Raw genomic sequence first — 17,894 nt, 5'->3', positions numbered from 1 at the left:
TTGTTATTCCCAGTTCCACCTTAAACTCAGCTGGGAATATGCAGTGCATGAAAATAAGCAATACACACTGGTCTCAAATCATATCACCTACAGCTATCATCATCATCATCATTTCTTCACTTTTTATTCTACGACTTCTAGCATACGCTCCCCCCGCCGCCACCTGGCGTGTGAAGGGCGGGGGACCTATCCATCATCAAGCTGCCTACCTCGGCTTAATCTCTGCGGGCGTCTTCGGTCAGCAAATACATGAATCAATTACGGTTTTAAGCTTCATGCCGTGATTTACCACACTGATCCCTCCTGGATTACAGCTCATCTCAGGACCAGTCGGCGGTCGGAGTAGCCAAAACTCCGCGCCGCCTTGACACTCATCATCAAGGTGCTCCGATGCTCGCCGGGCAACGCGTCAGGGGTGCGCCACAGGTAGTTGTTGTACATGTGAAGGAATTTTTTGGAGTCTGCTTTCTGACTACGGTCATAAATTCCTTTTTCTGAATGGCAGCAGTCAACCATTGACTTTAACACAGCAGATTTCCTTTCAGACAATTAAAGAAGCACAAAATAAAAGAACATTGATTGCTTTTGCATTTTTTTTTTTTTTTTTTTTTTTAAATAATCGCAAACTAAATCCCAGGATGTCAATTGATTTTTGTCATTGTTGGTTTTGTGGTCGTTTACAACAAACTAACAAACTACAGATTCAGGATTTCTTTGCATCTTTTGAAATTAGTTGAAATGAAAAGTTAAAAATCCAACAAGCGTTTTTGGGAAAATCTTATTTCTTTAAGGATGCGTGGACACCCTATTTAATAAACATTACAATTGTGCATCTACCCTGGCTGCTGTTTTGTTGCTTCGACCCTTGTGATGGCGAAGGGCAGAGACGGCTAATTTCACATCCACCTGCTCGACAAGCCGGTGGATTACGAGCTTCCACTCGCCTCACTTTCCTACCTGAGAGCTCTTTTGTAACAGGTGACGGTGGAGAGAATGGGCTAATTTTTATGACTAGCTTCTTAGCGCGCCGCTATCACTCCACTGGGGCCCCTTTTGCCAATCGCTGGCGAGCCATTCAAGTAGCAACAAAGAGGCTAATTAGAAGCTCTCTCACTGCAGGCTGCGCGGGCCTCCGGTTTGATACTTCCCAGGGAGGCTGGGGGCCCTCCCTAGGTTTTTTTGTTTCCCCCCCCCCCCCCCCCCCCACACACAGAGGATATTTGTGAGCACACTCGGGTTAGCCCTCTGGCTCTTACACATTTACTCATTGTGGTGATCCTCTCTATGGTGTGCCAGAGTGACAGAATCAGGGAAGGAGGGAACCGGCACGTTTCCTTTTATGTGGCAGGGACCTGGAAAGAGGATGCTAATGGGATATCGATGGGATTAGAACCCAGAGCGGAGCAGGTCCAAGGTTCTATGAACTCTTAAGTAAAACCCATTCATCTTTGAGGCCGTTATTCTTTCGCCTGTTTTCTAATAAGGAAAACCTTGATACAGATGCCTTGTGAGAGTCGAATAAAAGCCAAGGAACATGCTATTAAATACACACAGTGAGCATCAACAGTGCCAAAACCCGCCACAGCCTCTGGGGTAGCAGATAGACATCAGACCGTTTAAGGCCAATAACACATTTGCATGTCACCTGATAACACGCTGTAATTAGTACTCCCCTTGAGCTCCTGTACAGGACTATACAAAACAAACATGGACACACACGAGGCGCAGTACAGTACGTTATCGTTATTCCTCCCTACAGACCACAAAGCCCCCACAGAGACAAAAGATGGGGGGCCTCAATGTGTTGCTTACTCGGTAGGCGCCCCCATCTCACACCCCCTGCCACGGTGCAACAGCAGAGGCCACGTCTGCGGCGGCGGCAGCAGGAGCTGGTCACATCGGGTCAAGCTGCTAACTTTTATTGCACAAGCGCCTTCTTCCACTCTTATCTCAGGAGGGAGGTGATCTAATCAGCCTGCCGATTAGATCACTGCCTTAGCCACCCGCTTTCCTCCGATTCCAAAGGAGCATCGCCGCTCCCTGGGACTCAGCATCAGGAGCACGCTCCCAAAAAAGAAAACCTTGATACAGACTAAAGACATTTGAGTGCTTTTGTGTCATTGCTTTGACAAGATGCAGCCTCCCACCCCACTCGTGTTAAGTCTCTAATCGATACATCTCCCTATCCTGACAGTCAGGACAGAGCACAGGTCTGAGATCAGACTGATGGCAGTGTAAATCTTTACCGTTCAACCGGAGCCTTTTAAAGTCAGTCTATAATTGGGCTGCAGCCAGAGGTTGGATTGGTAGAGGCGATCACTACGCGGCGGGTCAAAGCGGCGGCTCCTCGGGGCGGTAAACAAATGCAGCAGCCTTGAACAAGAGCAGGAAAGGGGCTCGGCTCTTGTCTGGGTTCTTGAGTTTTGGACTCAACACTCGTGTGACTTTTAACCGCTAGTTAAAGGGTAAGGACGGGTTAGCGAACCTCTCTCAGGTTAGGATTAACAGGGTCGATCACAAGTCCTGTTTGGGAAGGCGGATGCATTGGCATAGGAACAAATGCTTAGAGTGAATCTAAGATCCAAGCCTTCTTGTCCTCAATTACTTGGAATAATGCACATTGGCAGAAGACTGAGGTCTACTGCTTACTGTTGGGGAATTTTATTCCAAACCTGGACTAAATTTGCTGTTATTCGATGTTGTCACCAAATGGGGGTCCAACAGAAAACCTTATTTTTTCAGCTTTTGTGGAAATATTTTGATTGGGCGTGAAACATGTCCTCAATTACTCTGTGAATAGTGCAAAACTCCCAATGAGAAAATCCAGGCAACAGCAAGGTGCAACGCCATAAAAGGACTGTTCAGCAAAAATGTGGGGTTGGACAGAAAAGCTTTTTCCACCAGCAAAAAGCTCCAAAGTACCGTAAAGTTCGGACTGTAGGCAGCAACGGTTTCCCTTAAATTTAACCCCTGCAGCTTCCACAATGATGCTGTATATTTGCGTATTTTCCCGATCCATGAGCGAGACTTTCACGTCAATTCTTAGCTTCTCATCAACTAACCAATATCGTGTCCACACGAAGGATTAAAACACTGAAGAGGAAGACTTAAGTAGATTCAGTTAGCAGCACAATGTTGAACACGTGACAAAGAATCTGTATATTGTGTTTGCTGAGCAGATTTTGTCGTGGCACTAGCAATATTTTCGGGTTAGAGGGTGGGAGTCAAATAATAACAAGGAAGTGGTGACTGGTTGGTCGTTGCCAAGATACACAGGAGTCCATGTGTGCGAAAGCAACCAATCACCTTCGGCTGGCTTCACCTCAGCATGAAGACCATGTGCATGCATACAACGTTATCACATCCAGCAAACTGCACACCTCTATCTGGACTCAATCGGCGCTTGGTTTACCGAGGAGAGGTGCAAGGGGGTTATCAGCCCCCCACTCTGATATGCACAGATTAGAGCCCCGGGCCCGCTGTTTAAACACCTGGAGCCCCGGGTTATTAGAGCGCCCTCCACAGAAGGATCGGAAACGGAAGAGCGAGTGCCGCCGTTGTCACTGTCGGAGAAGTAATGAACAGCAAAGCATGAGAGTGCAGCCGTTAATACGACCGTGATTATTTCCACCGCCGCCGAGCCAAATAAGCAATAATAGGAATCGCGAGAGCAAACAAGCAAACACAAAGAGAGGAGCAGGAAATCCTCAGCTCATCTCTTAAAGTGGCCCAGCTGTATTCAGGGAATTTAAAGCACTGATTGCTTTCTGGAAATGCTCACCTGTGCTACGCACATTGCCGCGTGGGTCGCTCATTTGCAAGAGACAGAGGACGACAGACGCAGGAGCGATAAACGCCAGACTACTTCATGCACACTGGGGGCTGTGTTCAGAATACCAAAACAGTGTAGGATTTTTGTTGTTTCCTTTTTATAGCACAGTGCCATGCATTCATTTCCCCCAATAAATCGCTTGCACTTGCCGTTTATTGATTCATTTCTCAGTCCAAGATTTACTGAAATGCTGCACCAACAACTCACTACAGAAAACTACAGCAACAACTACAAGGGCACTCCACGGTCCTGCAGTAACAATCCCAATTGATTGCAAACAAATTGTACAACTTCATGGAAACCCATATCGTCCCTGTCTGATGAGGAATTTGCATCTCCACTTTTAATATTTGTCTCCAAAATTACCCTCTGTGTACTATAAAAGGAGCGTAGCTAAACATCCAATGAAAACACTTTTTATTAATTAGGCCATATTTTGAGGAAGTCAATTTACTGCCAGAAAACATTTACTTCTGTTTCAGGTAAAAGATAATGATGCGATTTTGTTTAAATAAACCGAGTGTGCACAACATTTAATAAGGAACTTTATGTCCAATTCATGCACGCTGGCAAAAACAATAAAACAGGTGGCTAAATTAGCCCTTAAATTATTAATTCCGCTGATTGTGTTGCAATGTAATGCTTTGCTGGCATTTTTGGGTTTGTGGAAACATGTTGTGATACCTTGTCAGCCACTGTTACAAGTTCGCTCGAAAATTAAAAACAAACGTACAACTGTTTTTTTGCGCTATTGCTAATAACAGTTGCATTTTTGTTGAAATTACACAAAATGAAACTTTATATAAATATACCTAAATGCTGTCCCAATGATTTATACATCAAGCATTAAAAATGTGTAAAGATGCCTTTTTTTTTTTTTTTTTTTTTTTATCACTTTTAATCCTACACAAGCACAGGAAGAACCAGAACCAGAACCTTAGAACATTCTAGCAGACACTTGTGCACTGTGCTGCCAATCTGATCTCCAATTCCATCCAAATATCAAAATTTAAGAGTTTAATTTGCACCCGAACAAAAGTATTTAGAAAATGTCTACCTGGATAAAGCACTTCTAGAGACAGTTTCAAATTACAAATGGGTATTTTGTTCATTTTATTGATATAAACCAGAGTGCATTTGAGTGGCAACTAAATCTCAACAGGAAATGGTGCTTTCGGGCGCATTCATTTCAACATACACACACTTTCAATATATGGAGTCACCTCACACCAGTGACCTGTGCCACATCTGGAAACAATCCCGCTCATGTTTGACGTGACCTGCCTGCGCCAAGTGAACTCTACCAGCTCTGTGTGTTTGTTGCCGAGCCGGCGGTGACCCTGACACAGTGGCAGCGGGGAAATGATGCGTAATTAGTCAAAGGCGACGCGACTCCCACTCGCCTGAAATAAAACATCTTATGTTTAACGTGAAAGGAATGGGCGCAGACAGACAAGCAGCCGGCTCGCACTGAGGAGCATCGGAATCGTCAGGCGGACTCCACCCACCCCACCCCCCTCACGTCACCCCCCAAGTGGGTGATGCAGCGTTTGATTTTGACACTTCAGGAGGCCGTCAGGACGGTTAACAGAGTCTTGTCGATGGATCAACCCGCCTAAATTAATCCATTAGTATGCTGAGGGGCAGAGCTGCGAGATCAATGCATGAAACGGTGTGGAAATCTCCTTTGATACGAGATTTCCCAGTTCGGTCCAATTGATGAAATTCCTCTTGAAACACAGGCAACGTTTCACACGGCAGACTTTCCTCAATGCGGCGCTGTCTGTCCTTTAATGCGCCTGGACTCCATTTGTAGTGCGTTTTGAAAGCTGTTTAAAACCTGCCCAATGCTACCGCAGGTCGAACTGATGAAAAGTTGCGATGATTTACATTCCAACGAAACTTCTAGTTTAAGAAAGTTGCTTCTTCACCACAATAAAAGTCGTTAAGAGACACTGTGAGATTCAGAAGGGAAATCATTCCAGGTATGAGCCCCACAAGAGGTGAAAGGGTTCAAATCCTTAAGTGAACTTTAACCGCTGTGCATTCCCATTGATATGCGCAAACATTGAAGGTAGCCTTCAAGGAAAGACACAGCGAAAACCCGCCGTGTGCATCCGAGATAGATAAAATGATGCAATGAGACTCAGAAGGTCTTCGGAAATATGACATTTTCCGTTTTATCGCTTCGGTTCACAGGCCTTGAGATGGCCTTTTAACGCTGTGAGTGAAAACAGCAGTGTCATGCTAGTTTACTACCGCTCCACTGTCTTGGAACTACCTCCTTATACCAGAGTGTAGCGCTCATTTCCTGGACTGGCCATCATTACGGCTTCTCCTTGTTGGGAAGGGGCACGACTTTTACAAGTGTAAGGGGTTAATATGTCGTTTATGGTAGGAGACATTTGACAATTCTATGACAACAATCTGTCAGTACTCAGGACCTCTACAGCTAGCCACATACAGTATGACTTTGTTCACACATATAACTGTAAAGATGACGTATTAGCGTGGCACAGATAGAGTGAATGCAGCCAAGAAAGGAAACAAACCTCCAGGACCCCCGATATAAATATAACTCCTTAGCATTTTGAAATTAAAAGGCCAAAAGTTGAAGAACAACAGTAGCGGAGAACCGTATGCAAAGTTCTGAAACTTGTCTTACCTATGCTGCTCCACAGCTTCGTTATCCGGAAGTTCCACTCCACAAACATTGCAGCGTTCGTGCTGGTTCCTGCCCTCGGGTTTCATGCCCACCGCCAGCTCGCCGAGCTTGCTGAAGAACTCCCTCTGGATGAAGCTTTGAGGAAGCAGTCCGCCATAGGCACTCAAGTCCACTGACATGGCCAAGGCCGGCGACATGGGCAGCGCGGAGGCCATCGAGACCGGCATGGACATGATGGCCTCGCCTTTGTGATTGACGGGGAGGGAGTAGAAGGACGCCAAGTGTTTCTCCGCCATCCCGGCCATGGCTTCCAAACCCATGTGGCTGACTTCGGCTTGAGGGTCGCCCATGCCATCGTCGCGGACGTAATGCAGCTCGCGAGCGCTGGTGATCACGCTGCTCCTGGTCGGCGTGCCCGGTCCGTCTCGATTCCGGTCCTCCCCGCCTCGCTCGCCATTGCTGGAGCCGCCGGACTCCATGCTTTCGTGGCCGTTGCCGCCCATGTCCACCTGCATCATTTCAGTCTTGATCTCACTCATGAGGTGGTGGGCGTTGCCGTGTTCGCCCCCAAAGCCTTGCTGAAGCAGGGTCTGGCCGATGCTCATCAAACTGTCCACGGCGGCTTTGGTGGGGCTCAGGTTGGAGACGCCAAAGGATGTGGAGACTGAGGGACTCTGGTCCACCATGCCAGACATGGCAGACAGTTGCTCTGTACCCGACAGGTAGAGGTTCTCAATGGAATGCTTTTTGGAGTTCTTGACTCCATTATGGCCTTTGCGCTCATCGTCCTCCTCGGTGCTGCCGTCGTTAACACCGACCTCTGCATCGTTCTCATCCGACGACTGGATGGTCTCCAGGATCTTGAGGCATTGCTCCTCCAAATACTCGATCTCCAGGATCTCTGCCGCATACAGCAAGTCGTCCAGGTCCTCCACCTTGGCTTGGAGCGTGGCAGTGTAAGCGTAGTCCAAAATTTGTTGGAACGTCTTTGGCGACAGAAAGTCCAAGGTGTAATGTTGGCTGCTGCGGTGGAAAAGGATCTCGAACATTTTGCTGGTGCACGCCAACACAGTCCGGTGGGCGTGAAACTCCTGGCTGTCCACCATGATGACCACATCGCACAGCGTCCCCGCCAGGCGCATCTGGTTGGCCTTGTGCAGGAGCGCCGTGGGGTGGTTGGGGTTCTGCAGCTGGATCATACCCATCTTTGTTAAATCCATGACGTCAAAGGAAGTGCGCGAGGCCAACTCATGAGGCTAGCCTTCCCCCGCTCCGCAGTGGTTTTAGCTACTGTGGGAAACCAGATGAAACCTGCAATACAAGAGAGGCCGCTGTTGGACTTCATGCTTGAAACGATTCTAAAAAATATCAAAATGCTCAAAGACTTCTGAATGAGTGGGAAGTTATTGTGGTCTTTTCAATCCCAACATCCCCGCAGGGATGCTAAAGACCGCCAGAGCGAGAACATCGGCACCGACTGTAGATTTGTGAAAAGAGACAATTTGTGAGCAGTCTGCCTGGCTCGCCTTGCATACCAATCAGGCCGACATATGTCATGCGAAGAGAGAGAAAAAAAGAAGCCCTACATGTCTTCATTCGTTTAGATGACCGGTTAAACAGGCGCGAATTGAGGCAGCCTCACAAAAGAGTGTCAAAGCGGCCTTTTTGGAAATTAAATAGCAGTCTCGTTCAGTATTCCCATCACAGACCGGGGGGAGAGAGCGGTGGGAGCGGTGGCCAGAAATGGCTGGGAAGGGAGAGGAAAAAGCGGGACACAACGCTGCGACACTAAAACATCCAAAAACGAACAATTACTCTTGTGGGCAACATGTTGAGCCACCTACTAACTAAACAGCATCCAAATAAATAGTTCATTGTACTTGACATGCACAGTTGAGCCATCACATAGACTGAATGCATATTGTCAGGCATTTCAAAACTGGGGTGGGGGGGGGGGAGGGTGATACACCCCTGCAGCCATTCTGAAAAACACCACTAATGGCATCATGTGGGCAGCATCATGCAATGAATCATGTGCGGAGAATCCCAATATATATGTGCAGCTTTTGTTTGCGCGAATGACCAGTGAATAAATACTACTGCTGTCGACCCGGCTAGTTTGCACGGGTTGGCATCGATTTAAAACGGGAGACGAGACGTGATGACGAAACGACAGCCTCTCTCAGTCAGTCAACGGAGGTCATTCGCGACATTATCTTTATTACAGCTTTGCCAATAGCGACCAATTTACGACCCCCCCTCCACACACACACACACACTAATGCTTGTTGCGCTCCTTCGCTTGTGTGCGCACTTAATGGTGCCCTTTTATTTTTTTCCAAGCGCGTTATTAATAATACACACACACACACACACAAAAGCCGTGCGTCTAGACGGTGCAGACACAACACGTTTTGCATTTAAATACACGCAAGCCGCCTCCAGATCGATGCGATCATGTGAGTGGGACAAATGTACATGCATTCGATATTCCGACACATGCTCCGGGGGGGGAAGTACGCTTCATCGGCGCACAGGTGGTCACCGAGGAAATGACGCCAAAACAAACAATAGAACGTCACATTTTGTGACGGCTGTCAATCAAATCAAAAACATACACAATGCCTATATCCTACAGTCCTTAAAGCGGAAAATAAAAGCGCCGGTTTTTAAAAGAAAATCACGCCGGAACGTCACCGGGTTTAAAGCGTCCTTTGGTCTCCACTATGCAAAACTCCTCCAGGTGGGCGCTGCTTGTCGCTGGTGTTTTTTGGTTTTTTTTGTGTGTGGTTAAGTTACCGTTAACCATTTCCACATTGTGTCAACTTTAAGGACCTTTCATCCAAGGTAAGAGCGGCGTCCACGCTTGTCAACAACTCGGCAAGGTTGAACGGGGACACGGCGAAAGGTGCACCCCAACACGGTGAACGAGCGCAACAAAGTCGGTGGAAAGCCTTCCAATTGCTACAATTGATCCTAATAATGAGATATAAACAGTGCTAGTAAAGTGGCGCTAGCTTGTGTCAGTCGGGGGTTCTCACCTGAAGTTAGCGAGTCACGTCCGGAGTGTACGCGGGCTAACAGAGGGGGACAGCGGGCTTGTGGAGCATAGTCAAGCCCCGCTCTCTGGTTCTCTCTCTCAACACGCACGAACTCCTTCCCTTGTCTCGCCGCCGGAGCGAATCAACACGGCGCTGACGTCAAGGCTGCGGACGAAGCAGCGCGAACGGCGAGAAAGTGAGACACCTAGGGGGCTGTCTCATGTCCACATGTGTCGGTCTTGTGCCTGTCACGCAGGCAGTGGAAGGCGAGGCGAAGCCAAGCCCCCTTCCTGCTCCCTCGTCAATACACGACGTGCACTTCAAGCCGTCATCACGCGCGAAGTCACTAAGTCTCGTGTGACTTCGCTTGAAGTCAGGTTTGCGTGTTGGGTCTGCTTTTCAGTGCGTTTGTGGGGATGATGTGATGGGATGATCGTCGTGGAAGCAGAAATTCAACTTGCTCGGTACAAAAAGGCTCTGGGGGCCCTCGCACTCGTGGGGGGGGGGATGTGGGTGGATTGACATGCACACCTTTCCTGGCAAAAGGCTTCAACATCCACACGGCGGGTGAGATGAAAAGTGTGGGTGTTGAAAACGTCCACAAGGAAAAAGTTTAGGTCTTTGTACACAAATATCACCGTGAGTGTGACAAAGTGTGGGTGTTAAAGCCTTTCACCGGGGGATGTGGGCGTTGAAACTTTTCACTGGGAAAAGTGTGGGTGTTTCAACACGTTGCCGTTGAGATGAAAAGTATGGGTGTTAAAAACCGTCACTGGGAAAAGTTTTCCTGTTGAAACACATACCCCGCGAGTGCACCAAAAAGTGTGTCTGAAGCCTTTCACTTGGAAAAGTGTGGGTGTGAAAACACTCCCCTCCCCCATGAGTGCGACAAAACGCGTGGGTGTTGAAACACGCGCTTCTCCCGAAAGCGCAACATAAAGTGTGGGTGTTGAAGCCCTTCACTCGGAAAAGTGTGGGTGTTATGAGATTGTAGAATTTTGATCTAGATGTGGGGAAAAAATTGATGGCAAAAGTAGGTGAGTGTGTATGTTGGCATGGCTTCAGACCACAGACGATCCTTGATCCTGAGACATGCCTTGGGGCCACTGTTTGTCGCACAACATTGCAACGTAGACCTCCGTTCATTTCCTCTTCCTCTTCCGTCTTGTAACCAGGATGACCCGACCAAGATGTTTCCTTAACTCTAACCAGGAAATGCGTTCACCTTTGACGGTGGCGTCTCGCTAGGGAGGTGCCCTCAAATGTTCCAATTTTGTACCCTTGCCCGTTGAAAACTTGATGCCTGTATTTTTACGGTCCTGGAAGAGGTGCAAATACATTTAGATACTTTAGTCCTGCAATTCACCCATTAAGATTATTAAAAAAAAAAAAAAAAACACTTTATGAGAGTGTCTGATCACCTTGCTTACAGACTTACACAGTTCGAGGCTGCCTCAAATGCATCCTTCAAATGCATGGTGCATGCAACTAATCCATATAATAATAATAATAATAATAATAATTCATTGCACCATCCTTGGTGGATACTTAGCCTAAAGTGGGGTACACACATACCGATAATCGAGAGTAATTTGAGCCCGATTGCCCTCTTCCAATCAAAGTCCTGAGCGATTATCCCGGGGGAAGTGGTGTATTAAGAGGCATTGTATCTCTCCAATCTGCTTGAAAAACCATCAAACTTGTTTCATATTCACAACCGCAAATCCTTGTGTCGGACTTGGTGACTGGGACAAAAAAAGTGACGATAACTAACTGTGTGTAATATGTCTCCCAAGTCATTTAGCACAGTAAAAATGACAAAGCGAAGAGTTCGCCAGCGCAGTCATAACCAGATAAGTTAATATTTAGCTTCTTCTACAACTACTAACATCTCCCCGCCACAAACCACGTATGTGGGATCCCCCGAAGGGTCCAGTCCCTGAATTGAGCAGCTGCTTCGTTACAAGTTCACGCTCCAGAAAGGTTCTCCGTGGTTCGACGAGGACCTTTCTCTCGGGTGGCGCAAGTAGAACGGCGTGTAGACAAGATGATGACTTTAATCACCTCGGTATCTCGGACGCACATCGACACATCACCGGCCAAAGCCGATAGAATGCGTGCGGGTCAGAGCGCTCTATCTGAGGGAGGTGGCGGCGGGTTGGCAGCCTGCAGACCGTCACTCAGTACGTCCCATCAATCACCTATTGATAGCACGTTGCTCACGTTTGATCTGGCCAAGCATGAGAGAGGTTGGTAGATATCCTGTAGCTGGTAACAGTCCATATTTCAAGAACATCAACTTTTCAAACACTTTAAACCAAGCAGACATGAAACAGCCATCGCAATGTTTGGACTACAATAATCCCCCACATATTCGCGGTTGACTATTCACCTATTCATGTTGTGGTTTTTGTAAGCTAGCCCCACTTGTTTGCTGAAGAACTCAACTATTCATGGTTTTTGTGCTGTTTCTAAATTACCACCAGATGCCGCCAAAGCCCTGTCTAACAAAAAAGTAGTACATGGAACTATGTTTAAGTGATACATCTTGACTTCTACTTTCAACACATCACTTCCATTATCATAAGACTAATGTAAATCTCCTATGTTAACGCTAACCTACAATGAAAAACACCATAGATGAGCTCATGAGAATTAGCGTTGCTTATGTGTGCATTTTGGACCACCAAATTAGCGTTACTTCCCCGAATAGAACATCCAACAATATATTTGCGAGGCTCAGTAGAAACAAAACTGCTAGAATTTAGCTGTTAGCATTTTATTTTGCTAACGGTCATCATTAATCACCTGTGTCAAACTACTGCCACCGTAAGGCTAAGGCGTGCACACCACAGTGACGTGTGGTGAAGTTCATGCCTGATGAGGCACCGATCGTAAAATGTACAAATTTACAAACAGAGTGGCGAATTTGCCATTAAATTAGCAGCCTGAAATTAAGAACTGGCAACTTGGCATTTTCTGACCTGGTATTTGAAGCAGATCTTTCATCTCCGGCATTGGTCTTACTTTATTTATTAGATCCTGTTTCGATTGGTAGTCGAATTTGGAGATTTTTTTTTAGGTTTAGTTATATCGTCTTCCATCTTTGGCTTTCATTTGGAGCAAAATGGTAAAATGCAAGGACTCCAGCAACTGCTTCATTTTCCTCACGACCGTACCAACAAGTTTGTATCATCTTCCCGAATCAAGTCTGCACATTCGCTTATGAAGATGGACTAGTCCATTGCATATGAAGTAAGGGGGGAGCATTCGAATGGATCATGATTAAGCATTTCAGTGTGTTTTTAAATGTGAAAACTAAAGACTAAAGCAATGATATGATGATTAATACAGTATGTTTTTTTTTTTATGAGTAGTTTGGAAATCTCAGGGTCCCAGGCAATTGCGTCGATACCATATACCGATCCGGTTATGCTCAATAGATCGGATTTTCTAGCACCGCTTTTTCATTTTTCTGAAACATTCATTAGATGCAACATTTTCTCCGAGATGCTTCAGTAAAAAGTTTAGCCAACAGGTTCTTGAATCACCTTTGACAGGCCACATTCGAAGGGGGGCCGAGGAGCAGGGGACTTTCATAAAAATCCAATTTCCGTCAGACTGCCTTACAGTAGCGCTCTGGGAATCTTTAGATTCATCCGGGCACGGATCACAGAGTGCTTCATTACCTTTGAGCTGTGTGCTGTGCAGGCTTAGCCGGGGATAAAGAAAAAGGCACTCCCTTAATCTGTTTATAATCCGCCGTTTTACTGAGGGGGGGGGGGGAAGAAGATGAGGGCTAAATTATATAAAAAAAGAAGCAGATCATGGCCGCGCTTTGATATAATAACAAGGACTTAGCGAGGGAGCGAGTGAAGAAAGTTTGGGGGCTTGTGTCAGATAAGGCACAAAGAACATTAAGTGTCAGATGAGGAATTAGAGCTCCTGATTGGCTGTTTATATGCACTTTAATGGAAATTTATACACACACGATTCACACACAAATTTCATGTTAAACGATTCGTATCAATTTTAAACGGCTTTTGAATCCAAAGTAAAAGATAATAGTTTCATATTGACTCACAAAACTTTACTCTTAACTGTTGCTTTCCCCCCAAATTTATTGTTGTTATCAATCGATTTAGGCTATTGATAAGATATATTTCAATATATTTCACTGTATTAGGCCACTTATTGAAATACTTTGAAATTCACATTTTCAACTCTTGATGATAATTTCATTCATCTTCATTTTACTTTTGGGACATTTTCAACATCTGTCATCATTATTATATGTATGATAGTGATATGTAAATTGGAAAAAAATAATAATAAAATAAAATAATAAAAAATGACCTGGAAATTCCAATTTTAATCATTTTAATTGCATAACATTTATTGACTTTTAGTCTTTTTTCCCTCCTAAATGTGTGATTATTACCATTCTATTTATTCGATTCATATAAAGTATGCATTTCAATACTGGATCATTTGAATTAATTTTATATAATTTTATTTCCCTACACATTTTTGTTATTTAAATGCCAATATATTTACTACACTAATGTATGTACTCATGATTTTTAACGCTTTTTTAAAAAAATTATAAATTTCATTTACACAATTTTTTTTTATGATTTACTTATTTCATTTTGAGCTCTCACTTAAGTTACCAAATATTGTCCTGGACAAATTATTGTATTTTTCTTAAAGATGCTAATTACATCACAGTTACATAACATATAAAATTATTATTTAGTCCTGTTTAAATAATTACAGTTGAGTAGTTACTTACAAAAGCTGTTTGGTTTTGTTGAAAATAACAAATTTACACAAATATTCTTTTCGTGTTTGTGTACATATAAAATTGATCCAAAAAAATAGTCCCAATTTCCTTCACTTTTACAACATTTTTGTGGGGCATTATTTATTTTTCATTGAATGAATTGCGTCTCATGTCACGCCACATTGCATCCACTTCCTTACAAAACTGAAGTGAAAACTCGAGCCAAGCTTAAATTGTGGATTCAATCCGAGTTGAAGGCGCCATTGCAGTGTCACGTTTCACTTGAATGGAGTAAAATGTTTGCGGTATACATCTATATGTTGCTGTCTGCTGACCAAAAAAAAAAAAAAACACTCCCCATTGTGTGCATCCTGTGTAGGCATGTGTATGGAGGAGGTTTGTGTATGTGTGGGGGTAGTATAAGTTTTGTGTGGTGGGGGTGTGGGGGTTGGGGTGGTGGTGTCCTGGCCCCCACACAGTGGACCTTTGTGAAACCCAACCACACTGAATGGACTCTTTTTACACTTGTGTAAACCTTGGGGTTGCGGAAGGGGGGGGCAGTCAGGCCCCGCCTCTTTGACCTTTGACCCTCACCTATGACCTGTGCAGGATTTTGGTCTGGAAGTGCTTTTTTTTTTTTTTTTTTTTTTTTGCAAAACCCAAATCTTTGAGATTGAGAAGTAGTCTGAAAATGTGGTGACATCAGACCTTATTGTAGTGTGACGTCCATCAAAAACTCACTTTTTTTGCAGGTTTTCATACTGCTGAAAATGTACATACGATACAAAAAATTGGTTCCATAGCCGTGTCTTTAAAAATTCGGCTCCGGAAGCCAATGTCACTTATAGGAGGAACATGCCGTTTGGTAGACTTGCCTATTATGAGTAGACTCTCAAAAAAGACCCTGAAGAAACCGTGCCTGAAAAGATACAGGAGATCTGCCATTTTGGTTTGAAGTGGCCTTTTCAGGATCATTTTGGCCATTTCCAGGTGTCCATCAATAACAAACTTGTCCAAGAGTTTTTGTCCAACTTTAAACCATGTATACCAGACTAAACTCCGTACAGGGGGTCCTCAGTTTACAACGGAGTTCCTATCCTAATATACATATATATACATATACATACGTAACCCGAATTTGTATGTAAGTTGTATCGCACCATAATTTATCACTCATATACAGGTATGCTAATGCAGCAGTAAAGTCATAATGAATAAAGTCGGAGAAAACTAAGCACTACCTGTATACTGACATCAAGTCCTCCATGGGCTTGCGAGGGTGCGTACATTAAATTTGACTTTCTTCCTGTGGACCAACTCACAGGTTGGACACTGAAAGCGGTCAAACCCGCTCTCGGTTAATGGATGAAATGGCCGTGTTGACCCAAGGGTCTTATTCACCCTGCCGCCTGTTGACTTGTTCATTTTAAGGTGGCAGCTGCACGCTCTCAGGACTACGTTGAAAGAATCCCTCCGATCAATACTGCTGTTGTCAGTTCCAGGTGAACACTATCTTTACCTGTGACCACTCCTTAAAGACATAATTAAAGAGAATGTGGCTAGCAGTAAATAACATGTTCACTACTCATATGGAGAACTTTAGAGAACCGTGTATACATACTAACTATTTGCTTTATAGTCATTACTTTATAGATTAGAATAAAGAAGCAAGTGCTGGGAAAAAAATCCACAACCTAACCCAGTGGAGTAATCTCTATGAAGATTAATGGCTATTTCATCCAATGAGGCTTCAAATGTCCCTAAAAAGCCAGCCTATGACGGTGCAGTCCGACCTAGATGGAAGGCGGGCTTAATGAGAAATCAAAGTCGCACAGAGAGGACTAATGCATGATGACTGACGCCGTTGACGCAACAGAATTGTGGTAATTCTCATTGATGAGTAAAAACAGGTAAATGTATGGGAATAAATTTGCTATATCGTGAGGGAAAAAGTCATTGTTTTAAAAAGTGGTCATTTGTCATATAATTAGTTCAAAAGCAGAAAAAATGTCGTATGAAAAAATGAACATTTTATGAGAATGAAGTAAAATAATTAGCAAAAAAAAAGAATAAAAATCATTTTATGGTGGTAATTTCCAGGATATTCAGTTATAATAACAGACAAAAGTCGTAATTTTATTTTATGTGTATTTGAGGAAAAACCATTAGAGGAAAAACACAAAACATTGCCAGAATAATAGTAAAATATTATTTCAAGAAAATTGATGGAATATTATTAGAAAAAAAAATCAATCATCATTTTAGATGAAATTTTATGAAAATGAAGGGGGAATATTCAGAGACAAAATTCATTATTTTACATATAATATGCCAATAAAAAAGTGATGATTTGCTGAGAAATAAATATACAATATATTGAGAGTAAAAACTGGTAATTTGGAGATTATATTGGTAATATTTTTATTTTACGTGTACTTTTCTGAGAGAAAATGTGTTGATCCTCCAATAATGAAGCCATCCTTTTAATAGAAAAAGAAAGTGGTAATTTTATAAAAACAACAATTTGTAACAAGTTGAGTATAATAATGTATAAAGTATAATGCAGTGAAAAATGAAGTCAGAATATAATAAGAAAAATTGTGTAATTTACTGGGAAAAGTGGTGATTCTCAGGAAATGAAATCATAAAATAAAAGTCAGTTTGCCAAAAGTACCATTACTAGCACTACATGCATGACAAGACACAGGAGTCCTGCCATTTGGTTTTTAAGCGGCCATTTTACAGTGACTTTCACGTGTCCTACAAAGACAAACTTGTCCGAGGGATTTGAACCACGTAAAACGGATTTAGGCCGTTAGCGCGAGTTGAGGCTCGCAGTAGAAAAGCGGCGCTGTTTGCCTGAGTGTGACGGGAGATCAATGCTCTCCCGTGTACAGCGCGGGCGGGCGAGACGCGCATCGAGGCGCCACGGTCACAAGCATTTCGCTGTACATCGACGACAGTCGCTCCTGACGGACCGCCATCCGCGCTCCCCGGCTGTGGGAAGTACGTGGGCGACGGCTGGAACACGTAACGATCAAACAAATGCAGAGACAGTGGCGCCTTGAGATACGGGTTTGAGAAAAAATTAAATAAAATAAATAGAATGTATTGTGTTTATTGAATCTGCTCCACATTTTCAATTGGTTTTTCATCCCCCCAAAATTGGCACGGTAGCGACCCTCGGAATTCTTTCAACATTTAGCCGCGGTATTTGGTTTCACGTCGGAACATGGCAGTTGGTAGACACGTCTGTCCCACAAAAAAAAGTTCCAAAATGCCAGGCCTGAAAAGACACAGGAAGTCGGCCATTTTGGTTTGAAACACACATTTAGGGTTTTTCTGGGGGCTCTTCAAAGACAAACACATTCCCAAAGCACAGATTCATAAATATGAAGACGAGATACGCCGCCAGTATGCGGTACTGTACTTACTAATGCACTTACATCCGTACATTCATGCTATACTGTTGTTAGCTAGGAAATGGACTCAATCTGTCAAAAATCAACAGGCTAAACTGTGTATGCTCCAAGGTAAACAATGTATTTGTATTATCTGTAAAATAATGCC

General features: G+C 44.1%; 1 protein-coding gene across 3 annotated transcripts in view; it reads right to left on the bottom strand.

Annotated features, from left to right (window-relative positions):
* Nucleotides 1-9,876, bottom strand: part of zbtb16a (zinc finger and BTB domain containing 16a) — a 133,502-nt gene extending 123,626 nt beyond the window's left edge. The window contains exons 1-2 of one of the 3 annotated variants that reach the window (XM_061752048.1): nucleotides 9,539-9,876; nucleotides 6,498-7,808 (exon numbers count right to left, since the gene is read on the bottom strand). In XM_061752048.1, coding sequence (XP_061608032.1) covers nucleotides 6,498-7,717 — 1,220 coding nt within the window. In that variant the 5' untranslated portion in view covers nucleotides 7,718-7,808; nucleotides 9,539-9,876. The remainder of the gene's footprint in view (nucleotides 1-6,497; nucleotides 7,809-9,538) is intronic. The other 2 variants (XM_061752047.1, XM_061752046.1) reach the window with 2 other exon arrangements.
* Between the last annotated feature and the right edge of the window lie 8,018 nt (nucleotides 9,877-17,894).

Source organism: Phyllopteryx taeniolatus, chromosome 17, assembly GCF_024500385.1.
Source record: "Phyllopteryx taeniolatus isolate TA_2022b chromosome 17, UOR_Ptae_1.2, whole genome shotgun sequence".
In the NCBI taxonomy this organism is placed as follows: Eukaryota; Metazoa; Chordata; class Actinopteri; order Syngnathiformes; family Syngnathidae; genus Phyllopteryx; species Phyllopteryx taeniolatus.
The sequence above is the reverse complement of the archived record's forward strand: the minus strand, read 5'-3'. Positions and strand labels throughout refer to the sequence as shown.